The 23,671-nt window shown below is 54.6% G+C and overlaps 1 protein-coding gene across 1 annotated transcript; it reads left to right on the top strand.

Annotated features, from left to right (window-relative positions):
* The first annotated feature begins 316 nt into the window (after window positions 1-316).
* Window positions 317-23,347, top strand: CSRP1 (cysteine and glycine rich protein 1). Its single transcript, XM_047704484.1, has 6 exons — window positions 317-450; window positions 11,111-11,229; window positions 16,936-17,104; window positions 18,035-18,164; window positions 21,514-21,607; window positions 22,088-23,347. The coding sequence occupies exons 2-6, from the start codon at window positions 11,118-11,120 to the stop codon at window positions 22,162-22,164; spliced, it is 582 nt and encodes a 193-aa protein (XP_047560440.1). The 5' UTR covers window positions 317-450; window positions 11,111-11,117; the 3' UTR covers window positions 22,165-23,347.
* The last annotated feature ends 324 nt before the right edge of the window (window positions 23,348-23,671 follow it).

The following is a 23,671-nucleotide window of genomic DNA, read 5'->3' as shown; positions in this document are numbered from 1 at the left end:
AAGACTCCACCCCTCCCCCCAAGTCATGCCCCCACCCTTTTACTCAGGGCACAAGTTTACCAGGAGTCTGATCTCTCAGCTCACATCTGCAACCTCGCATCTGGCCGACAGGAAAACCCCCGACAGGTCCAAGCACGTGCCCCAGGCGCTTCCGCAGCAGCAGCGGAGGGGCACACAGTGGGTCCGCGTGGGTGCACAGTGGGTCCGCAGGGGCAGAGCTGGCGTCTCCTGCCCACGCGGTCTGGCCGCCCCGGGTCTGGCGGGGGCAGCGCCGCGGGGCTTCGCGCCATGACATCAGCCCTGGTGTGGTGCAGTGTGCAAAGCCCACTGGTTGGCGTGGCCCGGGACACGCCTTCCCCGGAGCGGAACAAAACGGGGCGCGGGCCGGGCGCACCCAGTCGCCGCTTCCGAAGAGCGTTCCAGCCTGCGCGCGGCGCAGCCAGTTACCAGGTGAGTGCGCTCAGGGGTCACGCGTCCCCGGCCCCCACTGCGCCCCCGGCCCGGCGCGCTACCCCCGCGGCGCCTGCCGGACTTCCCCGGCCGCCGGGCTCGGCTGGGGCGCAGAGAGGCGCGAGAAGGAAAAGTGGTGCGGCCAGGCGGCCGTCCCGGGGCTGCGGGAGTAGGACAAGCGGTCGCACTTAACCAGAGCAGCGCGTCCCTTTCCGGGAGGCTCTGGGGACCTCCCGGTTCGGGGCGTCCTGGCACAAAGGGCTCCTGCGTGCGCCTGACCCGGGGTGGCCCGGCTCCCCCACCGCCTGCAGGTCTGGCCGCAGAACAATCAGCGATTCTGCGCGCCACTGACGCTCATTGTACCGCAGGGGGATGAGGGCATCCGTGCCACCCCCTCCCTCATCCTCCTGCTCGGGAAGAGAACGTGCCCGCGGGCGGGGTGGGGAAACATTTTCTGCCTTCACGGTCCAGCCTGGGGCATCTGTGCCCTGAGCGCAGGTGTCAGTTTTCCCTCTTCCCCGGGATCCAGATGGAAGCGGCAACATTTCACCTGTCCCCGCCCCCAGTCTTGGTGCTAGCTGGAGACAATTATGCGCCTCCCCCACCCCGTCAGTGTTTTGTGGCCTCCGTCCTTGAAGGCTGGGGAACAAGAAACGAACTGGTGTTGGGCAAATTTAAAGCAAGTTGCCATAGGTTACTCCACGAGGGATTTCTGAAGCAGGTGCTGTAGCCACTCGCATAGGCTGAGGAGTATCCTGCAGCCTCTGAGCCCCTGTGCCATTGTAAGCTATCCAGTTCGCGGGTCTAGGCAGGGGACAGTAGCCTGGGCTTGGCGCCTCCCTCCCCAGCCACCGGAGCTCCAGCCATCCACCCTCCTGCTCCGTGGGGCTGAGGGAGCCGGCTGGGCCTTCGCTCCCTGGAAGGGCTCTGCGCCGGGATCCAGCTGCAGTGGTGCCAAGGAAATCCACTGGGCTCCCGCAGAAAACGTGTCATGAAGAGGCAGCTGGGATCTCCGTGAGAGATTGCTTGGAAGGGCAACCTGGCTCAGTCTTGACAGTTGGGTCTGCTGCTTAACAGACTGGTGACCTTGGGCGCGCGAAGTAACTTCCCAGTGCTCAGTTTCCTTTGGACGTGGTGCTTTGGGGATGGGCTGCAGATGCAGAGCACGACTGTGGTCTCTCTTGTCCTCCCCCTTCCTTCCTCAAGCCGAGGAGGCTGCGGTGTCTCAGTCATCTCAGAGTGCAGCTTGGGGGTTCCTCCTGGGATCTGGGGACAGGGGCACTGAGCTTCCCTAGCTCTCACTTGGTGGGTGCCTGCTGATGCCTCCTGCAAGAGCGACCATCCTCAGCCCTCAGTGGCTCTCACCCTGTCCTTGCTGACGCCAGCCTCGTGCTGCTCGCAGTTTTCCAGGGAATGACCCTTAGCCTCAGGGAGGATATCCGGGGTGGGGACAGTTAGACCAGGAAGGAAGTTTCTCCCGCAGAGGCATTGGTGTGGTCCACCCGAGGGGGAGGGGACACTGCCCAGTACAGAGGGTCTGGCGGGGAATGGAATACAGGGGAGAAGCTCAAGATAGGGCTTAAGCCCTCCAGCTCTGCAACCAGGCTAATGAAGTATGGAAAACAGGGGTGTCACAGCTTCTGGCCTCTGGTCTGACTCAGGACCTCTCTTCCTGGCCCGGGTGTTTCCTTTTTGAATGTAACCATCTGCCCCTGGAGCCCGCCAGTGCTCCCTGGAGCCACATGGCAGCCTAGGGGTATAGGGGGAGGATTGTGGGCAAACACTGGGTGAGTGAAAGGAGTGGATACAGGCTTTTAGCTGAGTGGCCCTGCTGGACACTCCTAAGCCTCAAAAATGGTTTTTCCCTGTGATTAGTACTGAGAACCAGGTGAGCAGGTAGAAAAGACAGTCTGGTCAGTTGTGGAGGCAGCCTTCAAACACAGGCAGACTCCTTCCAAACCCATGTTCAGTCGCTGTGTTGTTACTTTTCTTTGCTCGTGTACATTTCCGATTTCTAGATCAGTTAGTAAGGAACTACCTGCCATTTGTGAAACGCACTTTACAAAGGGCTTTGCTGTGGCTTATAAAGTACTTCAGGAAGATAGGGCTTTACCTCTGTGAATGTGGATGGAGGCGGAGTTAGGCTCCCACTCTGCTGGATGGCCAGGGAGGAGAGGACATCCCTGGATGTTAGGTTCCAGATCCTAGTGGATATGCTTTCACCAGGTCTGATGCAAGCTTGAATTTGCAGGCCAGGTTTACAGGAAAGAAAAGAAGCCTGGAAAAGAGCCTGCTTGAGAAAAAGACACACACACACGCGCGCGCGCGCGCGCACACACGCACACAGAGCAGCTAGCTGGGGGTAGGGAGGTTGGGGAGAGGGGGTGCTGGGTACCAGAGCCCTTGCCTGTGGTTTCCAGTTGTCAGGAATTTCTCTGGCAATGACGTGGCTGGCCTACACAGTGCCTCAGGAATTTGTCTGACGTCGGCATTGAGTAATTGCCATGTATGGTAAAGTGTGTAAATATGGAGGCAGTTAGCATTTCCAGACTCTGGCATTTCCAGGTTTCCCCAGGGCCAGAAGGCAGCGTCTGACTCCTCAGCAGTGACAAAGGAGGAAGGAATAGAAGGTTTACAGCTGGAGCACAGGCTCAGCCCTGACCAGGCAACCAAACCCTACACTCCAGTGTGCCGGCCTGGGGTTCTTTATGCAGGGATCACGGGGGCTGGAGCTTCCTGTGAAGTCAGCTGCAAACAACCTGTTTGTATAAGGTCTAAGTGCTCATTTGTTTTTGCTTTTTAAAAATCAATCCAGGAAACATCAGTCAGACCCTTTAGCATGGGACCATGAGTGGTTACCTCTGGACATTGACATCATTCCAGAAAGAAACCAAAGAAACTTGATCTGCTGAGTAGCCTGTGAGACCTATTATAATATAGGGTTTCTTGTAGCAGTTTTGAAATATTTTTTAAAAAATCGCAGACCCTCCCTCCTTTCTCCCTTGGTTGACCTTCAGATGTCTGAACTCCCAGAGGTGGAGAACTCTGCCGTAAAAGGCATTAGGAGACAAGCAGGAGGAGACAGAGCACTGTACTTGTCAGCTTACTATCACGCAAGAGCCATGGACATGATGTGGAAAAAGAACACTCCTGCTGGGGCACCTGGGTGGCTCAGTGGGTTAAGCCTCTGCCTTTGGCTCAGGTCATGATCCCAGGGTCCTGGGATCGAGTCCCACATCGGGCTCTGCTCAGCAGGGAGCCTGCTTCCCCCCCTCTCTCTGCCTGCCTCTCTGCCTACTTGTGATTTCTCTCTGTGTCAAATAAATAAATAAAATCTTAAAAAAAAAAAAACAAAACAAAACACTGCTGCCACAGTGAGAGGGCTGAGCTGGAGCGACCGTCAAGTTCCAGGGTACCATGGGGCCTAGAGTGATCATAGTGCAAGGAGGCCACTTAGCTTCTCAGAGAGGCCAGCCATGGGCAGGATTGTGAAGGAATCATCTAGTGGGCTGTGTGAAGCTGGGGACAAACTGGCATTTCTTTATCGACCATTCATCCCCCTCCCAGTGACCATTACTTTCAGGAGAGTCTGTTTCCTGGGTTTTCACGTGTCACTCGAAGGCATGGGTCCTGAACCCTGATCAGCAGGGAGCCCCTCCTTCCCTCTGTCTCCTTGGCACCTCTCTTGACGTGGGGGCATGGAGGAAGAGGCTGAGCAGCAGGGTTGGATGGGATCACAGCTCTCCTGTGTGCCTGGCCAAGTACTACACAGCTCAGGTAATGTGAGCCGTGCATTTCTAACTAGACAAACACCTGACAGGTCTCTACCAGACCAAGTGGGTGGGGACCTGAGCCCTGTGCCCAGAAGTCACTTTTTGACCCTAGGGAATAAGAGATTTTGGAATCGGAGAGATGGGATTTTTCCACTAGAGAAATAAAGACATGGAAGGGTTTGTCAAATCAGTGGTTTGAGGAGGCTCCTTCAGGCGCTTGTGGCCAGTGGTGAAGGATTATGCATCTCTGAAATGGCTCCTTGGACTTGAAACATGACCACACTGAACCCATCACCTTGTCCTGACTTTCATGACATTTGTGAACAGGAGGGCCTGTGCCTTTCTCTCCTGCTATGTGAGCCGCCATCTTGAACCCCTCTTCTCAAGACCGAGGAACTGAATATAGTTCCTAATGGGACAACTAGATAAGAAGGTGTGGACAGCTTGTCAGAAGAAGCCAAACCTTCCAGCCAACCCTAAGAATCCTGACTTTTAAAAAATTAATTAATTAATTAATTAATTAATTAATTTTAGTGGGTGGGGAGGGAGAGGGATGGACTCTTAAGCAGATTCTTGCGGGGCTCGATCTCACAACACTGAGACTATGACCTGAGCCGAAACCAAGAGTCCAATGCTTACCTGACTGAGGCACCCTGGATCCTGGCATTTGAGGTGAATAGCTGACCAGCTGTTTCTAGCCATTCAGCAGAAAACTCAAGCCCTGTTCTCTCTTGAGATTAGCAACACGGTGAAGTAGGTCAAACCAGAACACAGACAGCAATGGCCCGTGGGAACGGGAGTCTCTGAAACCCACCAGGTGGATGATGTGATTACAGAGGATAGCAACGCTTCTCGAACACCATGAACAATACACACAAGAGCTTGGTGTTAAAGACACAAGCCTCTGCTTGCATCTCAAGTTGCCAGGGGGGATCTAAATCCCAAAGAAGGGCAAGTCACTCGTCTCGTTCGCGGGGCTGACAGATGAGTCAGGAATTCTTGGTCCCTATTTGGCTTGTTATTGTGCCAGCCTTGCTGCTTCCAGAGGTGGACTAGCTGGGAAGGATGGCCGACATCTGGCCCCACAGCTGGTGTGAAGCTTACCGGGGCCAGCCCTGTCAGTGGTGCGCCTGGCCCCGAGCTATCACTTCTGCGCCCTCTCATTGCCTCCTCAGAGTGGTGGTCTTAGGGAGCCAGTGTGTGGGCCAACTTAGAGACTAGAAAATTGAAACTCAGAGAGAAAAGGACGTTGCCCAAGGTCATTCATCCAGGAATGGATGAGTCCAGACCCACTTTCCTCACCTGAACTCTCCCACCTGAACTCAGACCTGGGGAACTTTCCTCCTCAGAGTCTCCCACAGGGCATCAGAAGCCAGACCTTGAGAGGAAGCCCCTGCCCCTTGTAGGGAAGGAGGTGGCTAGGGCTCCCTCCAGCTGAGACTCTTCCCTGCAGGCGGGTCCCCTGGGGAGGTCCTCCTGGGGGCAGAGGGAATGGAGAGCCCACCCACAGGGGGAGCCTGGGACCCTTCCAGTCAGTGAACAGTCATTGTTGTTGTTGTTGTTTTTCCCAAGGTGCTAGAGCCCTTGTCCCTTCAGCGGGCTCCTGAGAGAACACCCACACCAACATCATGGCCAGGCTTGAAGGAATGGGGCAGCCCAGAGGCATCCCAGGCAGATTGTCCTCACTGGCTGGTCCTTGGGTTTCACCCATTCTCCGCCCATGTTCCTGATTCCCTGGGGCCCGGCTGGATGTGGGCCCCTGACATGGAGCCAGGGAGAACAAGGAGAGGCCTGTATGGAGCTCTGGGTCTCCCCCAGAGGGAGAAGGGCTTTGTATCTGGGAACAAAACACTGCTTGGGACTGGCTCCCAACCACATGGTTAGGGGAACTTTCCTCCCCTAAGGGTATTCCTAGGGCCACGGAGTGTGTCCCCTGCTAGTTCAGAGGGTTGGCAAGGGAGGAGAGAGCCAAGCGTTGGTGTACTGTGTGCCTACTGTGGGCAGCTGCTCTTACATAGGATGGGGTGACAGCCTGACAATTGGGGTGACAGGGGCCCCAGAAGGGGCTAAACCCACTTAGGAATCCAGTTCTGTTCTTTGAGCCTTGTTTTCCCTATCTGTAGGGTGGGCGTGTATTCCCCATCTCCAGGTGGGAAGGAAGGGATTATAGATGTAACCTGGTGATTAGCAGGCATGCAGTCAGTGGTAGCCTGTCGTTTGGGGAGCTCTGGCTGTGGGAGTTCCGGGGGTCATGCCTAGTTACCTCCTTAGAGGCAGAGGAGAACTTGTGTGGCTCCAGATGGACACACCTGTTTTTCCAGAAGCTTCCCAAACAGAGCTCCCCTCACATGTCACAGCCTGTCCTTGAAGCCACCCCCGCAGGGAAAAGGGATCGCCATGGTGGGCCCCTAGGGCTGTGTGTGGGAACGTGTCCCCAGGGTCACTTAGTGGAGGGTGGCTGCCTGAGTAGAACTGGGGTTCCTACTGCACGAAGGGGGAAGGGTTGACGCTGAGGCAGACAGCAACACACATGGCTCTTCTCACCGAACCGCCACACACATCCTAGGGTTTGACAGCCCAGAGCTCTTGCTCGACAAGGCAGCTGGCCCCTGGCATCCTCCGGGCGGAGTGGAGCGAGGGACTGAATGGTGGGGCATCAGAGGCTGGGGCTGAGGACTGTCCTCCAGGATCTGGGAGCTCAGGCCCTGTGGGGGTTATCTGAGGAAGGCAGAGAGAGGTTATGTGCTGTCAGAGAAAGCCTACCTGCGGGCTGCATCAGTGATGCGCATAAGCCTGAGGGGCTGTGGAAGGGCCTTCTACAGTGATCTGTGGCCCATGTAGACCCATGTGGGAGAGAACAGTCGGCCCTAGCCTCAGCCCTCCACCTGCTCACAGCCCCTGCCAGGTATTCTGGGGGCGAACACAGCGATTCAGTCACTCGCCCCGATAATGGGTGAGGTGTGGAGACAGGAGCCACAGAAAAGGAAGTGGAGACTGTGCAGGGGAGAGTCAGGGTAAGGGGTGTGATTATTCTCGGGCAGCAGGGAGTCACTGATGGTTCTGAGCAGGGGGGCCTTCCACAGAAAAGATCTGGCGGCTGCCTGGGCATGGAATAGGGAGGAGATTCCAGAAGCAGCACGACCATAATTGCTGTCTCTCTAGGGATGCATTCGGTTGTAAAGTAATGGGCTTAAAACGTAGAGAGAATTTGTTCGTTTGTTTAACTGGAAAATTCAGAGATAGACTGACCTTTAGGTTTGGCTGACTTTGGTGGCTTAATGATGGCACTGCAGACTCAGTTTCTTTTGTCCCTCAGCTCTGTCTTCCCTGCTGTCAGCTTCATCCCAGGAGTGCCTGTCTCTCTGGGGACAACAACCTCAGAGCTCTCACTGGGGGAAGAGGGACTTGCTTCCAGGAAGTTCTCTCGAAGGAATGGAATGCTTTTTCTTCCAGAGCCCCCCAGAACTGCCTTCTCCTATTTTATTGGTCTGAAATGGATAGCTGGCCCATCTTTGAGCCAATAACCTTGGTGGCTTAGGTTAGGTCCCCACCATGTGCCATGGCCGAAAATCAGGGTAGTTGCCAAGGAACAGGTGTATATGGTGTAGTGTCCTCTTCAAGGGGCTGCACGAGGGAGAGGTGAAGGCTGGGTTAGGGTGGTGGGAAGAAGACTGGAGAGGAGAGAGTCTCAGCACTGGTTTCGGGGGTGAGTGGGTAAAGGGGAACACACAGTGGGTTGCAGCTATGGGAGGGGGAAAGCCCATCAACATTCTCAGGAAAGGGATAATTCCTCTGCGATGGAGAGAATGGTTGTGGTACCATGAGCAAAAATGGAAAAGTCAAGAAAAAGAACAAGTCTGTGGAACGGCAATGAGTTCAGGTCCCTCACGTTGAAACGGAGGCACTGGTGGGCCATCCCGGTGGAGATGCTCACCTGAGATTGGATGTGTGAGCCTGGGCTCAGGGGAGAGGCCGAGGCCAGAGGGGTATGGAGGTTCTTGACAGAAGGGGGTCAGGATGGGACCCAAGGGACCCCCAGCTTTTTGGATATGGGAGGACGAAGCAGAGGGCGTGAAAATGTGCCTGACAAAACCTTGCTGAAAATCCCTGTGATTGTTGTGCTATTCGAGCCCCAGTGACCGCGATGAGCCAGCACCCCCGACGCCACTTTCCTTGCTTGTCAGCCTGCACACAGTGACTGAGCGCCTCTGCTGGGTCCCAGCCCCTGCGGAGATGCCCTGCCATAGAGAACTTGTCTCTGGCTCTGGCGTTCAGTATCAGAGCGTCCCTCCCTCATTCCTCAGCTACTCCCTGGACGCCTGGAGGAACACCTGTCCCAGGTGCTGTGTGGGGTGTGCAGACTCCATCGTGAACACTAGCTAGACCTTGAGCTGAGGCCTGTGTCCACCCACAGTCAGATGGGATGCTCTCCAGCAGTGAAAACCATGTCTCCCTCTGTCCTTGACATTGATTCTAGCTGCTACTACCAGGAGGGTGGGCTCTGGATAACATAGCCCTGTTTTCAACATTTCCTGATACAGACAACTGGTGAGTTTTGTCCATAGGCTCTTTTGTGTCCTGAGTCAACAGCCAACTCTGGCACCGTCCCCCTTCCTTCCCAGCACCCCGTGTCATTCTAAACTTGCCACATCCGGGCTACTTCATCCAACCCAGTCCTGCACCTGTGGCTGCTTGTACCTTGCTCGGGACCCCGCCTTCCATGAACTAATGTCATCTTCCTCCTTCAGTCACATGTCTGTTGGATGGATGAGTGAAAGGGAAGGAGAGACGCTGACCCCATCAGTCTGGGGGGGTCTCTGCTCTCCCAGTTTCCATGGTGTGCGCCTGCTCTGCCACTCTCTGGCGCATCAGGACCAACCTGGAGCATGGCCTCTCCTGTAGTCTTGGGCTCCTGTGTTAATAGTAATTCATAAGGGTGCCTGGGTGGCTCCGTCGTTAAGCATCTGCCTTCAGCTCAGGTCATGATCCTGGGGTCCTGTGATGGAGCTGAGTCAGGCTACCCACTCAGCGGGAAGTCTGCTTATCCTTCTGCCTCTTCCCCTCCCCCAACAAGTGCTTTCTCTTTCTTAAATAAATAAATAAAATATTTAATACATACATAGATAAAATCTTAAAAATAATAATAATAATTAGCGAACACTAACTATAGGCCAGGCACTGTACCATGCCTTTGACGTGCCAGACCTCATTTCATCCCCAGAAAGAATCTGTGAAGTAGCTATTGCTTTTATCCTGGTTTTACAGATGCAAAATCAAGGTTCAGAAAGACCAGTTACCCTGCACAAGGTACACAGAGCCAGCGTGTGGGGTTCAGAATTGGACCCAGCCTGACTGGTATCAGGACCTCAACTCAGAACCAATACCTAGAGCATCTCAAAGTTTGTCTCAGCATGGCTGCTTTGGACTCACCTGGGGTGCTTATTGAAAATCCAGACTCCTGGGGTGCCTGGGTGGTTCTGTCGGTTAAGCGTCTGCCTTGGGCTCAGATCATGATCCCAGCATCCTGGGACTGAGTCCCCTGGGATCCCTGCTCAGCAGGGAGCCTGTTCTCCTTCTATCTTTGCCTGCTACTCCCCCTGCTTGTGCTCTTTCTGTCAAACAAAATAAATAAAATCTTTTTTTTTTTAAGATTTTATTTATTTGTTTCACAGAGAGGGGCACCTGGGTGGCTCAGAGGGTTAAGCCTCTGCCTTCAGCTCAGGTCATGGTCTCAGGGTTCTGGGATCGAGCCCCGCATCGGGCTCTCTGCTTAGTAGGGAGCTTGCTTCCTCCTCTCTCTCTCTCTCTGCCTGCCTCTCTGCCTACTTGTGATCTCTGTCGGTCAAATAAATAAATAAAATCTTAAAAAAAAAAGACTTAAAAAATTAATCTTTATTTATTTCACAGAGAGAGAGAGATCACAAGCAGCAGAGAGGCAGGCAGAGGGAGAGGGGGGAAGCAGGCTCCCCGATGAGCAGAGAGCCCGATGCAGGGCTCGATCCCAGGACCCTGGGATTATGACCTGAGCCAAAGGCAAGCAGCTCAACCATCTGAGCCACCCAGGCGTCCTCTAATGCCTGCTTCTATTGGACTCTAAGGCTCGAGAACTGTGCCCCGTGTGCCTACTCACCCTCCTGCTTAAAAAAATTTCTGGTTTTATTGGTGAGCTTTTTCTTACATATAAAGGAGTATATAATATCGTCTTGTATGGTTCAAAGGATAATTGCAAAGTGAGCCCGCAGGGGACAACCACCCAAGTAAAAAAAAAATCAGCGCCTTAGCAGCCCCTCTGGAGACCCTCCCTGCCCCCCACCCCCACCCCCACAGCGGTGGGCCTTTCCCTGTCTTACAGGTAACAAGTCTAAGAGAATAGTTAGTGATCATCTTCCCTTGCTTTTTCTTTATAACTTCTTCCCCATGGGTTCATCCCTTGACAATGAGAATTTTGTCTGTGAACCTTCCATAAACTATCTGTGTTTTGTGAATTCTAGTGCATCTGCTCCTTTGGCTCCAACGAGCCTCGGTGAGATCCATCCCTGTTGATACGTGTAGCGGGGGGTTCCATGTCTTGCTTCCAGGGTGTCCTTTGAAGAGTCGGTATCTTATGCTTGTTTATACCATCGAGAGTTCCCCGCCCGGGGTTGGAAACACAGCAGTGGCTCAGTGACTGTCTGTTGTCAGCACCGGGGCAGGAAGCCCCCGAGTGGCAGTGCGAGAAGGATGTGGAGAGCCCTCAGGAGGAAGTGCCCTGCCAGGGCGGGGGTGGGGGAGACCCCACAGGTGCTCTGCCTCCCCTCTTGCCATCCTCGGTCTGCCTGTGGCTCTTCCGGCATGGGCAGTCTGGGTCTCCAGCTCCCTAGAAAACTAATTCTCATGTCTGGGTCCAGTTTCAGGATGCCGAACTGGGGAGGAGGCAAGAAATGTGGGGTGTGCCAGAAGACGGTTTACTTTGCGGAAGAGGTTCAGTGCGAAGGCAGCAGCTTCCATAAATCCTGCTTCCTGTGCAGTGAGTATGCGCCCAAGGCCCAGCTGCTGTTGCCATGGGAATGGGGACAGGGGCCTATCCCCACAGGCTGGGCCTGTCAACACCCCAGGGGAAGGGCCCCATGGGATGTAAACAGCTTGACATTTGGCTGCAGCACAGCTGGGGCGGGAAACACTTACAGGCCTCTTTGTTCCGCTCAGAAGCTGCTTTCTAAGGGGAGGAACTGGCCAGAGCTGGTGGGGGTGGCAGCCGCTCCAGGGTGGCCAGGAGCCAAACTTCCAGACTTGCTTAGGGAAACTTTCCACTCCCCTTTCTCTTTCTCTCCCTGCCACAATGCCATCATTTAAGAGGAAGCCACTTTGGGTCCCGAGTTTTACCCAAATTTGGACCCAAATGATCCCTTGTTGAAGGGTGACAGAGGCTATTACTTTAAGGGGACACGGAGCCTAGAGAAGGAACGGGGTTCTCTCTTCTTCCGCCCTCTGGGCCAGCCTGGTCACTTCCCTCACCTCCCATTTTGCTCCAGCAGCCTGGGATAAGAGGAAGATGAGCAAAGAAAGCTTTGACATCCACCCCCAGTAACCCAGAGCAAGAGTGGCTCGAAACACAAGCCCAGACAGTAGGAAACGGGGCAACAGACAGCAAGCAGCTGGGAGCCGTCAGGTGGTACCGGGGGTCCTTGACCTGGACAGTGTTTTCAGAGCCCCCAGGAAGCGGCGCCTCCAGGAGGATCCTCTCCCCCATTTCTAGATGATCTGATGCACTGTGGTCAGAGCGGAGGGTTCTGGTCAGAGGAAGAGTTTTCCATGAGGGCGGGCAGAGTGGGAGGTAGGGGGATGTCTCAGTGAAGACCTGGGTTTCTGGATCCAGTGGGTCAGGGTTTGAATCTGAATTCGGGTTTGGGGATCTGCATGCTGATGGGCAAATTACTTGGTTTCTTTCTTTCTTTCTTTCTTTTTTTTAGATTTTATTTACTTATTTGATAGATAGAGATCACAACTAGGCAGAGAGGAGGAAGCAGGCTCCCTGCTAAGCAGAGAGCCCGATGCTGGGCTCGATCCCAGGACCCTGGGATCATGACCTGAGCCGAAGGCAGAGGCTTTAACCCACTGAACCACCCAGCCGCCCCAAGTTACTTGGTTTCTCCCTGGTTGAGTTTTCTCACGATTACAGGGGAGTTAGTAATACTCACCTCATGGGGTTGTTGTGAGAATGAGCAGAAAGAAGCTTGGAAAATGAAGTACTTAAAACGCAATTCTGAATGTCCGATAAATGATAGACACCGCCCTGGACACACATGCGTGCACGTGCGCACACACGCATAGATACACACGAAGGCACAAGCTGCTGAGGGAGCTGCAGGCCATAACGGTGCCGTGACACGAAGGAGGCCTCCTAGCCCATCTGAGAGATCCAGGAAACGGGGTCCCGTCCATCCCATGTCACGTGAAGCAGAGTTGGGAGCGTCCCTGGCTGCTTTGTTCCCCGGTGATTTGTGGTCCTGAGTAGGAACAGATGGACCAAGGGTCACCCGGTCCCTGGATGTTCCCCACAGCTCCACCTGCTGCAGGACCACCCAGCTAGGAGCCACCCAGCACAGGGCAGCAGGGTCCCCCTCCCCGCCCCGGCCTTGCACCCTGAGCAGCCAGCCGGAGTGGCCACCCAGGGGATGCATCTGGTGAACAGGAGTGAGTGAGCCCCAGCGGGGCCTTGTTGGCCTGTAGCCCACAGAGGAGGCCGCCGACAGCAGCCTCTTGTTATCAGCAGTTAACTGCACTTAGGAATTTTCCAGCCGTTTGTTTTTTCAAAGGGCTCAGCATTGGCTAGGAAGAGGGTCCGGGCTGCTGGGGTCTATAGGGCTTCTGCCTTTGCTCTCCCCTGTTGCTTAATCACTACAAGGGGCCGCAGCTGAGAGGCCTCAGTCATGCTTGAGGAGGAGTGGCGGTTGGTCGTGGTTGAGGGAAGGCAGGAATTCAGGGGGTGGCATAGGAAGAAGGGAGCAGGCCTGGGGCAGGGTGTGAGGGGGTGTGGAGGATTAGAAACACTTGTGGAAAGTCAGGCCGGGGAGCAGGGCCAGGGTGGGGGGAGGTGTTATGAAAGTAACAGCCATAGGGAAGGGTCTCGAGTCTCCCTGGGGGCTCCAGGCCAGTACGGCTCCTGGGTGTCCGAGCTCAGACATGTCCCCGCAACCAGGTGTCTCCACAACTGGCTGATTCCTGGTGTCAGAGGCTCTGAGCACACAGCCGGCTGTTGCTGATTTGTTTACGAATGGAGGGAACATCCTTTCCCTATTTCAGAGGAGTGGGTGGTAACTGTCCAGCTTGAATTAAAAAATTCAGAATGAGGGCACCTGGGTGGCTCAGTGGGTTAAGCCTCTGCCTTCAGTTCAGGTCATGATCTCAGGATCCTGGGATCGAGTCCCGCATCGGGCTCCCTGCTCAGCAGGAAGCCTGCTTTTCCCTTCCCGCTCTCCCTCTGCTTCTCCCCCCACTTGTGCTCTCTCTCCTTCTCTCACTCTCTGTCAAATAAATAAATTCTTTAAAAAAAAAAAAATTCAGGGGCGCCTGGGTGGCTCAGTGGGTTAAGCCACTGCCTTCGGCTCAGGTCATGATCCCAGATCCTGGGTTCGAGCCCCACATCGGGCTTTCTGCTCAGCAGGAAGCCTGCTTCCTCCTCTCTCTCTGCCTGCCTCTCTGCCTACTTGTGATTTCTCTCTGTCAAATAAATAAATAAATTCTTTAAAAAAAAAAATTAAAAAAAATTAAAAAAAATAAAAAAAAAATTCAGAATGACCCTGATAATCAAAGGACGTTCCTTCCTAAGTTTCTTCGGAAGGCTCTTCCCTTCCTAAGGCTCGCAGAGAATGGGCCTGGGCGGCATTCCGGCCCTAGTCCCTTTGCTGGCTGGGCCTCTTACCATTCGGGTCCTTGGCTCTGGCTTCTTGTCAGCAGGGACCTACATTCCCTTTCCTGAGTGACTGGCACAGACAGGTGAAGACGGGATGAGGTAACCCAGTCAGGGAGAATGGCCTCTGCCCTGGGCTTGGCCTTCGACCTGGAATCGGGAACAGAGAGGTCCTGCAGTCCAGTCCCGTGGTCTCAGCAGGGGCGGCCAGCTCCTGATGGAAAGGTAGATGCGCTGTTTTCCAGAACCTCAGAGTGCAGGGAAAGCTCAGAGAAGCCCTGTACACCCTCTGACCCCAGCATCTCCTCAGCCACAGGCTCAAGTTTGCTGTCAGTTTTTCACCCTCTTTGCCCCACAGGCTTGGTCTACCTGAAAGGGACCTTGGGCCGGCAGAAAACAACGAGGTCTGGGAATCACGCTTGGTTCTGACCTGGCCCAATTCTGTGAGCTTGAACTTTTTTGTGGGGCTCGCTTTTCCTTCCAGAGGAATCCCTCTCTGTTTTGGGGTGGGGTGAGGGGGCTCCGACCTCTCGCCTGGGACTGCCTCTTGCCCATATTTCAAAATAACATCAGAAGGCCTCACCAAGCCTGTGGCGTCTAGAAGGACATTTGTCCAACAAATGCATAACTAACCATACCTAAGAACTTTTTTTTTTTTTTAAATCTTAACATTATTTGGTAGCAGTTTATTTAGGACTTCATTCAAAATTCCCCTCAGTCGGGTCTTCGGTAGAACCTCCAGGTGACCAGACTACATTACCTGGACGGAGGTGGAAGGGCAGGGGGCCTGGGGAAGGTGTTGAAGGGGGGCCGTGGTGGGCAGGAGGGCCTGGGGGAGGCCAGAAGCTGACAGGGTGGTCTGGATATGGGATCTGGAAGTCAGGGCTCGGTTGGCACTGTCAGGAGCCATCTGGAGGTTAATGACTTGTAGGCCCTGATGTCTCTTCTGGGCCGAGCTCCTGGGTCTCCAAAAGAGACCTCTGTTTCCCCAACTCCTCTTGTCGCTGCTTTCTGCCTTCCCTCTGGTTTTGGAATTTCCAGTTCAACTTGGGCCTTACGGGAAGCAATTCCAGGCCAACTCCTGACTTCCCGCCCTAGAAGGGAATGTTGGAGCCCTTGGCCTGTTGGAAGGAGGGAGGGAGTTCCCGGGAGCCAAGCCCCAGGGGAGGTGGTGGGAAGTTCCATATTTGGGCTGCCCAGAACACTGGAATGAGGTGAGGATCTCAAGGGCAGGACTAGAGGGTCCTTATTTAGTCTGAAGTCTGCAACCTGGGGCTCAGGGTGAGAGGAGCTGGCAGAGGGCCCGACCCATTAAAGGCAAGAGGATGGCTAGTTGCAAGGAGCTGAGCTGAGAGCCTTCTCAGGGGGAGGTGCGAGGCGTGGCTTCTCTAGTGGTTTCTCGAGTGGTCCCTCTTCAGAAGGACATGTTTGAGGATGTGGTCCAGTTGGGCACCCCCAATCTCCATATGGAAGGAATATCATAGAACCAAATTGGGATTCTAGGATAAGACATGAGCAGGTAGAGTGAGGACGAGTCTCAAGAGAAGTAGGTGGGGGCTGGGAGCATATGATCTTTTGAGGCCTGGGCCTGTTCTTCCTCCTTCCTTGTGTCCTCGAGATACTAACTTTACATAATGCTAATAAGAGTGGCCAACATTTATTATGCATCTACTGTGTGCAGGGTATTGTGCTAAGTACTTTACATGTAAGATCTTATTTAGTTCTCCCAACCACTTTTTGGGGTAGATATTATTGTCTGCATTTACAAAAGGGGAGACACGGAGGGGCGCCTGGCTGGCTCAGTTGGTAGAGCATGCAACGCTTGATCTTGGGGTTGTGAGTTCGAGCCCCATGCTGGGTGTAGAGATTGCTTAAAAAAAAAAAAAAATTAAAAACAAAACAAAAAAACCCAAAAAGAACCAAAAGGAGACGTGGAGGCTAGAAAGGCAAAATAACTTACCCATCACACAGAAGTCACATAGCTGGAAAGAAAGAGTTGAGATTTGATTCTGAGCAGTCTCACTGCACGTGACCCCAGGCTCCAAACCATTTCCCTCTGGATGGCTGGGCATAGGCCCCCGGACAAGCCCAGGAAGGTATATGGGACTCACAGGCTTTCTGAAGCTCATCGCCTCCTAGCTGCTCATCCCCCAGGAGTCAGGAATTCTTCTGAGTCTGGCCTCGGTTCTTCCTATGGCGAGCTGGTTCTGAGATCAGAGCCTCCAGATCTTGGTGTAATTAGCATGACCTGCATCTCATTTCAAGGCCCGTCGTGCTGGGTACTTGATAAATATGCAACTTTTCTTTTCTTCTGGGTGCATCGCTTCACCTGCCACCCGACCCCGTTGGTCCTGCACTCCCCCCCACCCTCCCACCAGCATACAGGAATTGTTTCTTCAGGATTCCATTGTCGGAGGCAGGAAATCCCAGCCCTTCTTCTTTCTGTTGTTTTTTCTTCTCTCCTATTGGACACGTGGTCTCTGTTGAGCGGAGCCAAAGGCCTCAGTAGGTTTCCCGTGGCTTAGGATCAGCTAGTCTGTCGCCTCAGATGAACTGTGGGGCACACTACAGCCTGGCGAGGTGTGAGGGTGGAGGGGACGGAGGAAGGCGAGTGTGGGCTCTTGTGAGAGGTGGCTCGGCCGGCATTCCTAGAATGGGGCCACGCAAACCCCCTCCCTCCCTCTTCCCAGCCCCTTGGCCATCTGACTTCCATTTCCATGCTGCTCCTAGAAGATCGGGGTCTGGAGAGTTTCAGCCGTGGGGGGCTTGGGGGACAAGCGGCTCACCCCGATGTCAGCTCACTGTCCTCCCTTCCCTCCCCAGTGGTCTGCAAGAAGAATCTGGACAGCACCACTGTGGCTGTGCACGGCGAGGAGATCTACTGCAAGTCTTGTTACGGCAAGAAGTACGGCCCCAAAGGCTACGGCTACGGGCAGGGCGCCGGCACACTGAGCACCGACAAGGGGGAGTCTCTGGGCATTAAGCACGAGGAGTGAGTACAAGACTCTTGCTGCCCCCTTCCTCGAGGTCTGTCCTCCCACCCCAGTGTCACACACATTTGCAACCGCTTTTGGTTCAGCCGCTGAAAGACTCAGAAAGCCATTGATTTCCAGGGAAGTCCTATAGTGGCCCACTGGGTGTCGGGCCAACGAGAGGAGCCGAGGGTCCACTGGGGAATAAAACAGGTGCGGTTCCTCCCCGTGTGGAGAGTGCAGCCCATGTTTTCATAGGGGTTAGAGCCTAGAGGGGCCCCAAGAGTCACTCGGTCCAATGTCCTCTTTTTCTCAGATGAGAATCCCAGCCCAGGCTCAGTGGCTTGACTGGGGGTCTCATAGGCGCTGAGCTGGGCTCAGCAGTAGCAGCACTGGCCCACCCGCCTCTTTCTCTCGCCATCTCTCACCCCTGCACTATGGGGCAGCCATCTCCCTTCCTTGGAAATACAGCAGGGTTTCACTGGCACTCACTAACCTCTGACCTGTTGAAAGAGTGGCTTTTGGCAGTCTGCTTGGCCAGCATCTTGACCTTGGGGAGAATGGGCAGAAATGACCGATGAGTGAGCACATTTTAGCCAAGGTCATTGCCCCAGAGGGAATGATTTGTCAGCAGATTTCTCCTGGAAAGAATCTAACAGGCCGGCTGCAGGAATGGGAAACAGAGGAGGGCAATTCTTAGCAAATGAGCTGCTCACTGATGCCCATGTTTTAACTCCGTGGCGGGAGGCAGTAGATTGCTTCGGGGAAATCAGCATTTTGCTGAGCCGGGGTCTGTCCATCTGTAAAATGGGAGAGGACCCTGGAGGCTCTGGCTGGGAGAGTCGCCCCCTAGTGGGCATGAGATGAAGGCGGGGTTGTGCCCACACAGGGCCAGCCCCACTCAACCCCCTCCATGAAAGTCGGCTCACCGCATGTCGTTGCCCATGCAGGGCCCCTGGCCACAGGCCCACCACCAACCCCAATGCCTCCAAGTTTGCACAGAAGATTGGCAGCTCCGAGAGGTGCCCTCGATGCAGCCAGGCAGTCTATGCGGCTGAGAAGGTGATCGGTGCCGGGAAGGTAAGGTGGCTTCTGGGGAGAAGGGCTGGGGAGACACCTTCTTGAAATGTGGGTTCCAGGACTTTGTATGTTGGGCCCTGGATCTGATCAAGGGAGACTGAGCACTGGGCTTTAACTCCCTCCCTTCTAGGGAAGGAGTAACCCTTTGTCCCCATGGGCTGCTTGTCCCTCTGGCTTCCTGTCTGCAAGGACTGAAGAAGTTACACATGGGCTCTGGGGACAGGTGGCTTGGCCAACATTCTTCTTCATGAGGATAACAGGCCCGCCGTTGATGAAACTGATTATTAAATGCTTAAATGCGATTTATAGGGTGTTGTAAAGATCAATCTGTTGGGTTTCAAAGGAGCCACAAAATTTTGTGGGAACATGTCTCTTTCTGGGAAGAAGATCAACAGTTTTCATCAGATTTTCAAAAGGATTTGTGATCCCCCAAATGTTGAGAGCCACTGGAAAATCCACATACATTCCATATTGTAAGACCTGGTCTGTGGGAAACCCATCCATGTACCCCTAGGGCAGAGGTTTTTTAAGATTCAGGGCAGATCAGAGCCTCCCAGGAAGCTTTTGCAAACTATTTGTGACTGCCAAGTATGCCTTTCCCCTGTGGACCCCCAACCCCAGAGCACAGTAAGAATCACAGTACCAAGCCCCCGTCCCGGTGAAACCCTGCTTCCCAGAGAGGCTGCAGTGGAGAAGAAGCAGGAGAAATGGCAGTCCCAGACTAGCGGTCAGAGAATCATGGAAGAAGCAACCTCAGTCTGTGGCCGGAGAGACCCAGACGGAGGAGTGACTCGGCTAAAGTCACATAGCAAGCATCAGGAACAGCTGGGCCAGGAACCTGTCTGCAGCTCTTCTGGCTTTGGGTGACGGCTTTCAAGTCTTCTCCACCTTGAGGAAGGGGCCCACGACCAATGGACGGGGAATTGACACTTAAGCCAGATCATCTAGACCATAGCAAGCTCTTATTGTAGTCTTTACAGTCATGGTTGGAGTAGGTACTATTATCCCCATTTTACAGGTGAGGAAGCTGAGTGTCAGAGGCATTAACTTAATTTGCCCAGATCTTCCAGCTAGGCAGTGGCTAGGCTAGGAGTCAAGCCCAGGTCCTTCTAACTTAGAAGCCTGTGCTCTTACCACTCTTAACTCTGCTTCAGGCCTCTTAACCTCTTTGAACCCATTTCCACAGCTGTACAATGGGAAATGAGAACCCATTTCCATAGCTTCATGAATCCTGGAACCATGACTAAGACCGTGGACCCTAGGGGTGCCTGGGTGGCTCAGTCAGTTAGGTGTCTGACTCTTGATTTTGGGTCAGGTCATGGTTTAAGGGTCATGCGATCAGCCTACATCGGTCCCCGCACTCAGTGGGAGTCTGCTTAGGATTCTCTCTCTCTCTCCTTCTGCCCGTCCCCCTGCTTATGCTCTGTTTCAAATACATAAGATCTTCAAAAGACTAGAAAAAAAAAAAGACCTTGGACCCTAGAGAACCCTTAGTTTTGCCACTTACTAGTTGTGTGGCTTTGGGCAAATCACTGAACCTTTCTAAACCTTCCATCTGCGTCTGTAAAGTGAAGCAAATGGCCATCCCATCAGACAAAGCTATTTTGCGGAAGAAAGGAGAGACTGTTCTGGGGTCCCCAGGGCAGACCCCCCCCCCCGGGGTGTGCTTAGGACACTTTGCCATTGCTGTTACTGTTGGTGCTATTATTACTGTTACTGTGTACTTTGGGGAATTCTTGTGACGTCAAAATGATGGTCCTTGCCATGAATTAAGTGATATGAAAGCGGGAAATACTAATCTTACTTTGCAGTTGGTATCTTTTGTGCTCATTGTGTCTCACTAGGAGATCCGAAAGTTATAAAAAATAGCTGAGAATCCCTGTGTCCATCACCCAGACAGGGTCTAAGTTAGGCCTGTAACTCCTGAGGGGTGGGGATAAGAGAATTTTGTATTCAAGTGGAAAAGGTCGGGAGAAGCTCCCACCTCTCTTTGGCCTTGGCCAGGAAGGAAATATCGAGGAACAGAGGTGCTTTTGGGTGCTGAATGCGTGAGCAAAGGGATCCAGGGTGTGTGGAGGGACGGCAAGGCCCTGTGAGGCTTGGGTGGGGGCCCGCGTGCGCTTCAGCCCTGCCCCAGCCTGGAGAGCTGGTGTAGCAGCTCCTGCTCCACAGAGGAGGAGGCGAAGACTGGGACAGAGACGGAGATCTGGCCCCCCGCCACCTCAGCTCTCCAGACCCTGCTATCCCTGAGGCCTAGGAGGAGGAGCCAGCGTGCATGGGTCAGGCGGCCAGGAAGTCTGAGGGGATGGAGCTTCCTTTCTCATTCTCCAGCCGGCAGTGTTGAGGAGTCTCTTGACCTTAAAAGGCCTTGTTTTGTCTGGCCTGCGTGCTGCCTGCCCCTGGCTTTCTTGGTTTTGCAGAGCTGTCCGTACAGCAGTGGCATAGCCGGCTCAGTGTTGCTAATGGGAGCGGCGTGCTGAGAATTCTTCATGTCTGGGCTGGCTCCCGTCACTGTGGGCAAACCCGGGCCCGCTCCTTCCCCAGCAGGGTCTCAGCCCTGTGTTGCTTCCAGGCTCTTCTTAGAACCCCAAAGGGCCTTCTGTGGCCCCTGGAGAAGCTGCACTCCTCAGGCCTTCCCCTGCTGGGTTCAGTGCCCTTCACAGAGCCCTTCTCCTTCCAGAGTAATATTCCACACGATGGCCTCAGGGCCTCCTCTGGGCCCCGGCCTGTGCCGGGCTTCTTACCCTGCCAGAGCTGATTAATACCAGCAGACCACTCTGTGAGAGTGAGTGGCTTCCGGGCAAACAAGGAGCCCAGTTCTGGAACAAATCCCAGTTACAACAGCCCTCGCCGTGCCCTGGCACTGTCCGCGTGTATATGCGCATCTCGGGCCCATTCTGCAAGGTGGGCACAGGGGTCTCCCAGAGGAGGAAATGGTGGAGGCTCTGCGGGTAGTAGTTAGCCGTGCCAGGATGAGTCCGAATCCCATGCCCACACCTCCGATCCACAGCAGGATGGGCCTGGAGAAGGCCTGTGCCAGCCTGTGGGGGGACAGCTACCACGGTGGCCATGCCACCCCCCTCGCCTGCCCTTTGTGGTGGAGCTGGTGCCATTAACCATCTAGCCATAGCGACACGTGCTTGGAGATGGTATGAGGTCTTGCGTGGTCCGTGACCTGCTTCTTCCACTGACTGACCCCACGGGCCACGTCCTCCTATAGTACCAGCTGAGCAGACTTCGGAAGTGTCTCGAACCCTTCCACTGTTCTTACGTCAAGGGGAATGGGGCTGTGGGGTCAGGGATGCCCTTGTCCCTGGTGGCAGCCTTAACTGTTCCCTTCCTACCACAGTCCTGGCATAAGTCCTGCTTCCGGTGCGCCAAGTGCGGCAAAGGCCTCGAGTCCACCACCCTGGCCGACAAGGATGGCGAGATTTACTGCAAAGGTGGGTGGTGTCACCTCTAATGCGAGGGTTGAGCAGTCTGAGGGGGTAGGGGGCTAACTAGTTATGCCCTTGCTTAATGTAAACTGATTCCTGCCCTTGGGGTCAATGCCAGAGCTTCTAGTGTGACCCTTCACTTTACAGATGGGGAGACAAGCCCGGAGGGGAAAGATGCCTTGGCCAGTATCATAGGGCAGATACGGGCAGGATGGGGCCAGAGCCTGGGTTCCCAACTCCTCGCCGGCAGATAGGGCTTCTCCTGTAATTTCAGCAGCAGGGAAGTGGATATAAGGATATAATGTGGAGCCAAGGACCTCCTCACTACTGGAGATTGGGGTGCTACAGAGGTGACGGGCGCTGAGTGGATTTTGCTGCCCTGAAGGCCTGGCCAGGTGCCCGGGGTAGAGGATCTTCGGTGGGAGGGCGCTGGGAGGTGTGGCCTGGGGGAGAAGGAACTGGGACTCACCCCTTCTCTCTTTGCAGGATGCTACGCGAAAAACTTCGGACCCAAGGGCTTTGGCTTTGGGCAAGGAGCTGGGGCTTTGGTCCACTCTGAGTGAGGCTGCCGCCATCCACCACACACTGCCCACTCCCGTGCTTCTCATCGCCGTTCCCTTCCCAGCAGCCTTGGCAACCTCCTGGATTCCTCCTCCCTCCCAGCCCCGCCACGCATCACTAATGACTTGAACTTGGGTGTTTGGCTCCCTTTGGTTTGGAGTCTGCCTGAGATCCCACTCCTCTAAAGGGCTCCCTCTGCCTGGGACGTGACACCATCACCAGCAGGAGACCTCAGTGTTTTAGTGCAGGTGGGACTGGGCCCATCTCCCCACACCCTGCCCCACAGTCTTCTGTTCTTAGCCTGTTAGGCTGAGTGTCCATTATCAACTTGCCAAGATCCATGAGCCCACGTCTCGGATCCCAGAGGAGCAGTAGCCCCGGGGGAGAGGGAAGCAGGACCAAGATGGGGCAGAGGAAGCTGGTGATTCATTAGACCTGAGATTCTCTTTTGCGGGTAAGAGGGTAGGCTTCTTGGTGTCCCTCAGGATAGGCCTGGGGAGTTCCAGTTGGGGAGTCTCTGTGAATGCAGAGGGCACACAGACAGGGCCATGGACTGTAGGGGCCACTTGCCTCTCTGGGCCTCTTCCCTTTGAGGTTCTAGGGACCTGGTGTCCTTCCCCCTGGGGTGAGGAAAACAGCCCAGGTCTGAGGACCCAAAGTCAGGGTGTGGTCTGAACTCCCCAGGTGTCAAGTTCCTTGTTTGTCGGGGGCCCCAGTGAAACACCTCCCAACACACTTTCATATAACAGTGGCCCAAACCTGAAGGTAAATAGCTCTGCCCCTAACCCCAGTCCGGGGGCTGTGGTGTCAGCTCCTCCCCGTCCCAGCACAGACCAGGCCAGTGCTCTGTTCCTGCCACTCATGCTTGACCCTTAAGAGTTGGAGGGAGGCACACACGGCCTCAGTCTTCATCTGGACACTGCTTGCCTATGTGCCTGGTCCTCAGGACCTGCCTGCCCACTCGGGACTTTACCCCGGCCACTCTGCCCTTCTCTGGCCACATCACCCCCCCAACCCTTCCAGGCCCCAGGTGAGGAGCAGCAGGAGGAAGGGGAGGGGCTGGGCCTCGCTGCTCCCAGTGACTGAAAGGACTACCGTATGCGGAGGAGTCACCTGGAAGGGCTGCAGGCACGAGCTGTGTTCAAGCTGACTTCTCACCTGGTCAATAAAGGTCTTAGAACAGAACTCTGGTGTCTGGATCCCGTGTCTGTGAGAGTGCAGCTAACCACCTGGCTGGGAGGAAGCTTTCCTGGAGCTATCAAATTAGCAGAAGTTCAGGTGGAAATTGATACGATTTGTTCCTGTATTTCTAAGCGCTGCTTACGTTCTAGATCCGTTCTAACCGAACCATGCTGCCCCGAATCACGACTTGACCAGCCCAGTCCCACTGCTTTGCTGGCAGTGGCAGCAAGCCGACTGCTGGCAGTCCCGACTCCCACATCTGGGTGTGAAAACTATGTGAATTTTGGCATTTGAGGGGCTCAGCGAGGCCCCAAAGCTGTGCTCAGA

Source organism: Lutra lutra, chromosome 15 (assembly GCF_902655055.1).
Source record: "Lutra lutra chromosome 15, mLutLut1.2, whole genome shotgun sequence".
Classification (NCBI taxonomy): domain Eukaryota; kingdom Metazoa; phylum Chordata; class Mammalia; order Carnivora; family Mustelidae; genus Lutra; species Lutra lutra.
The sequence above is the reverse complement of the archived record's forward strand: the minus strand, read 5'-3'. Positions and strand labels throughout refer to the sequence as shown.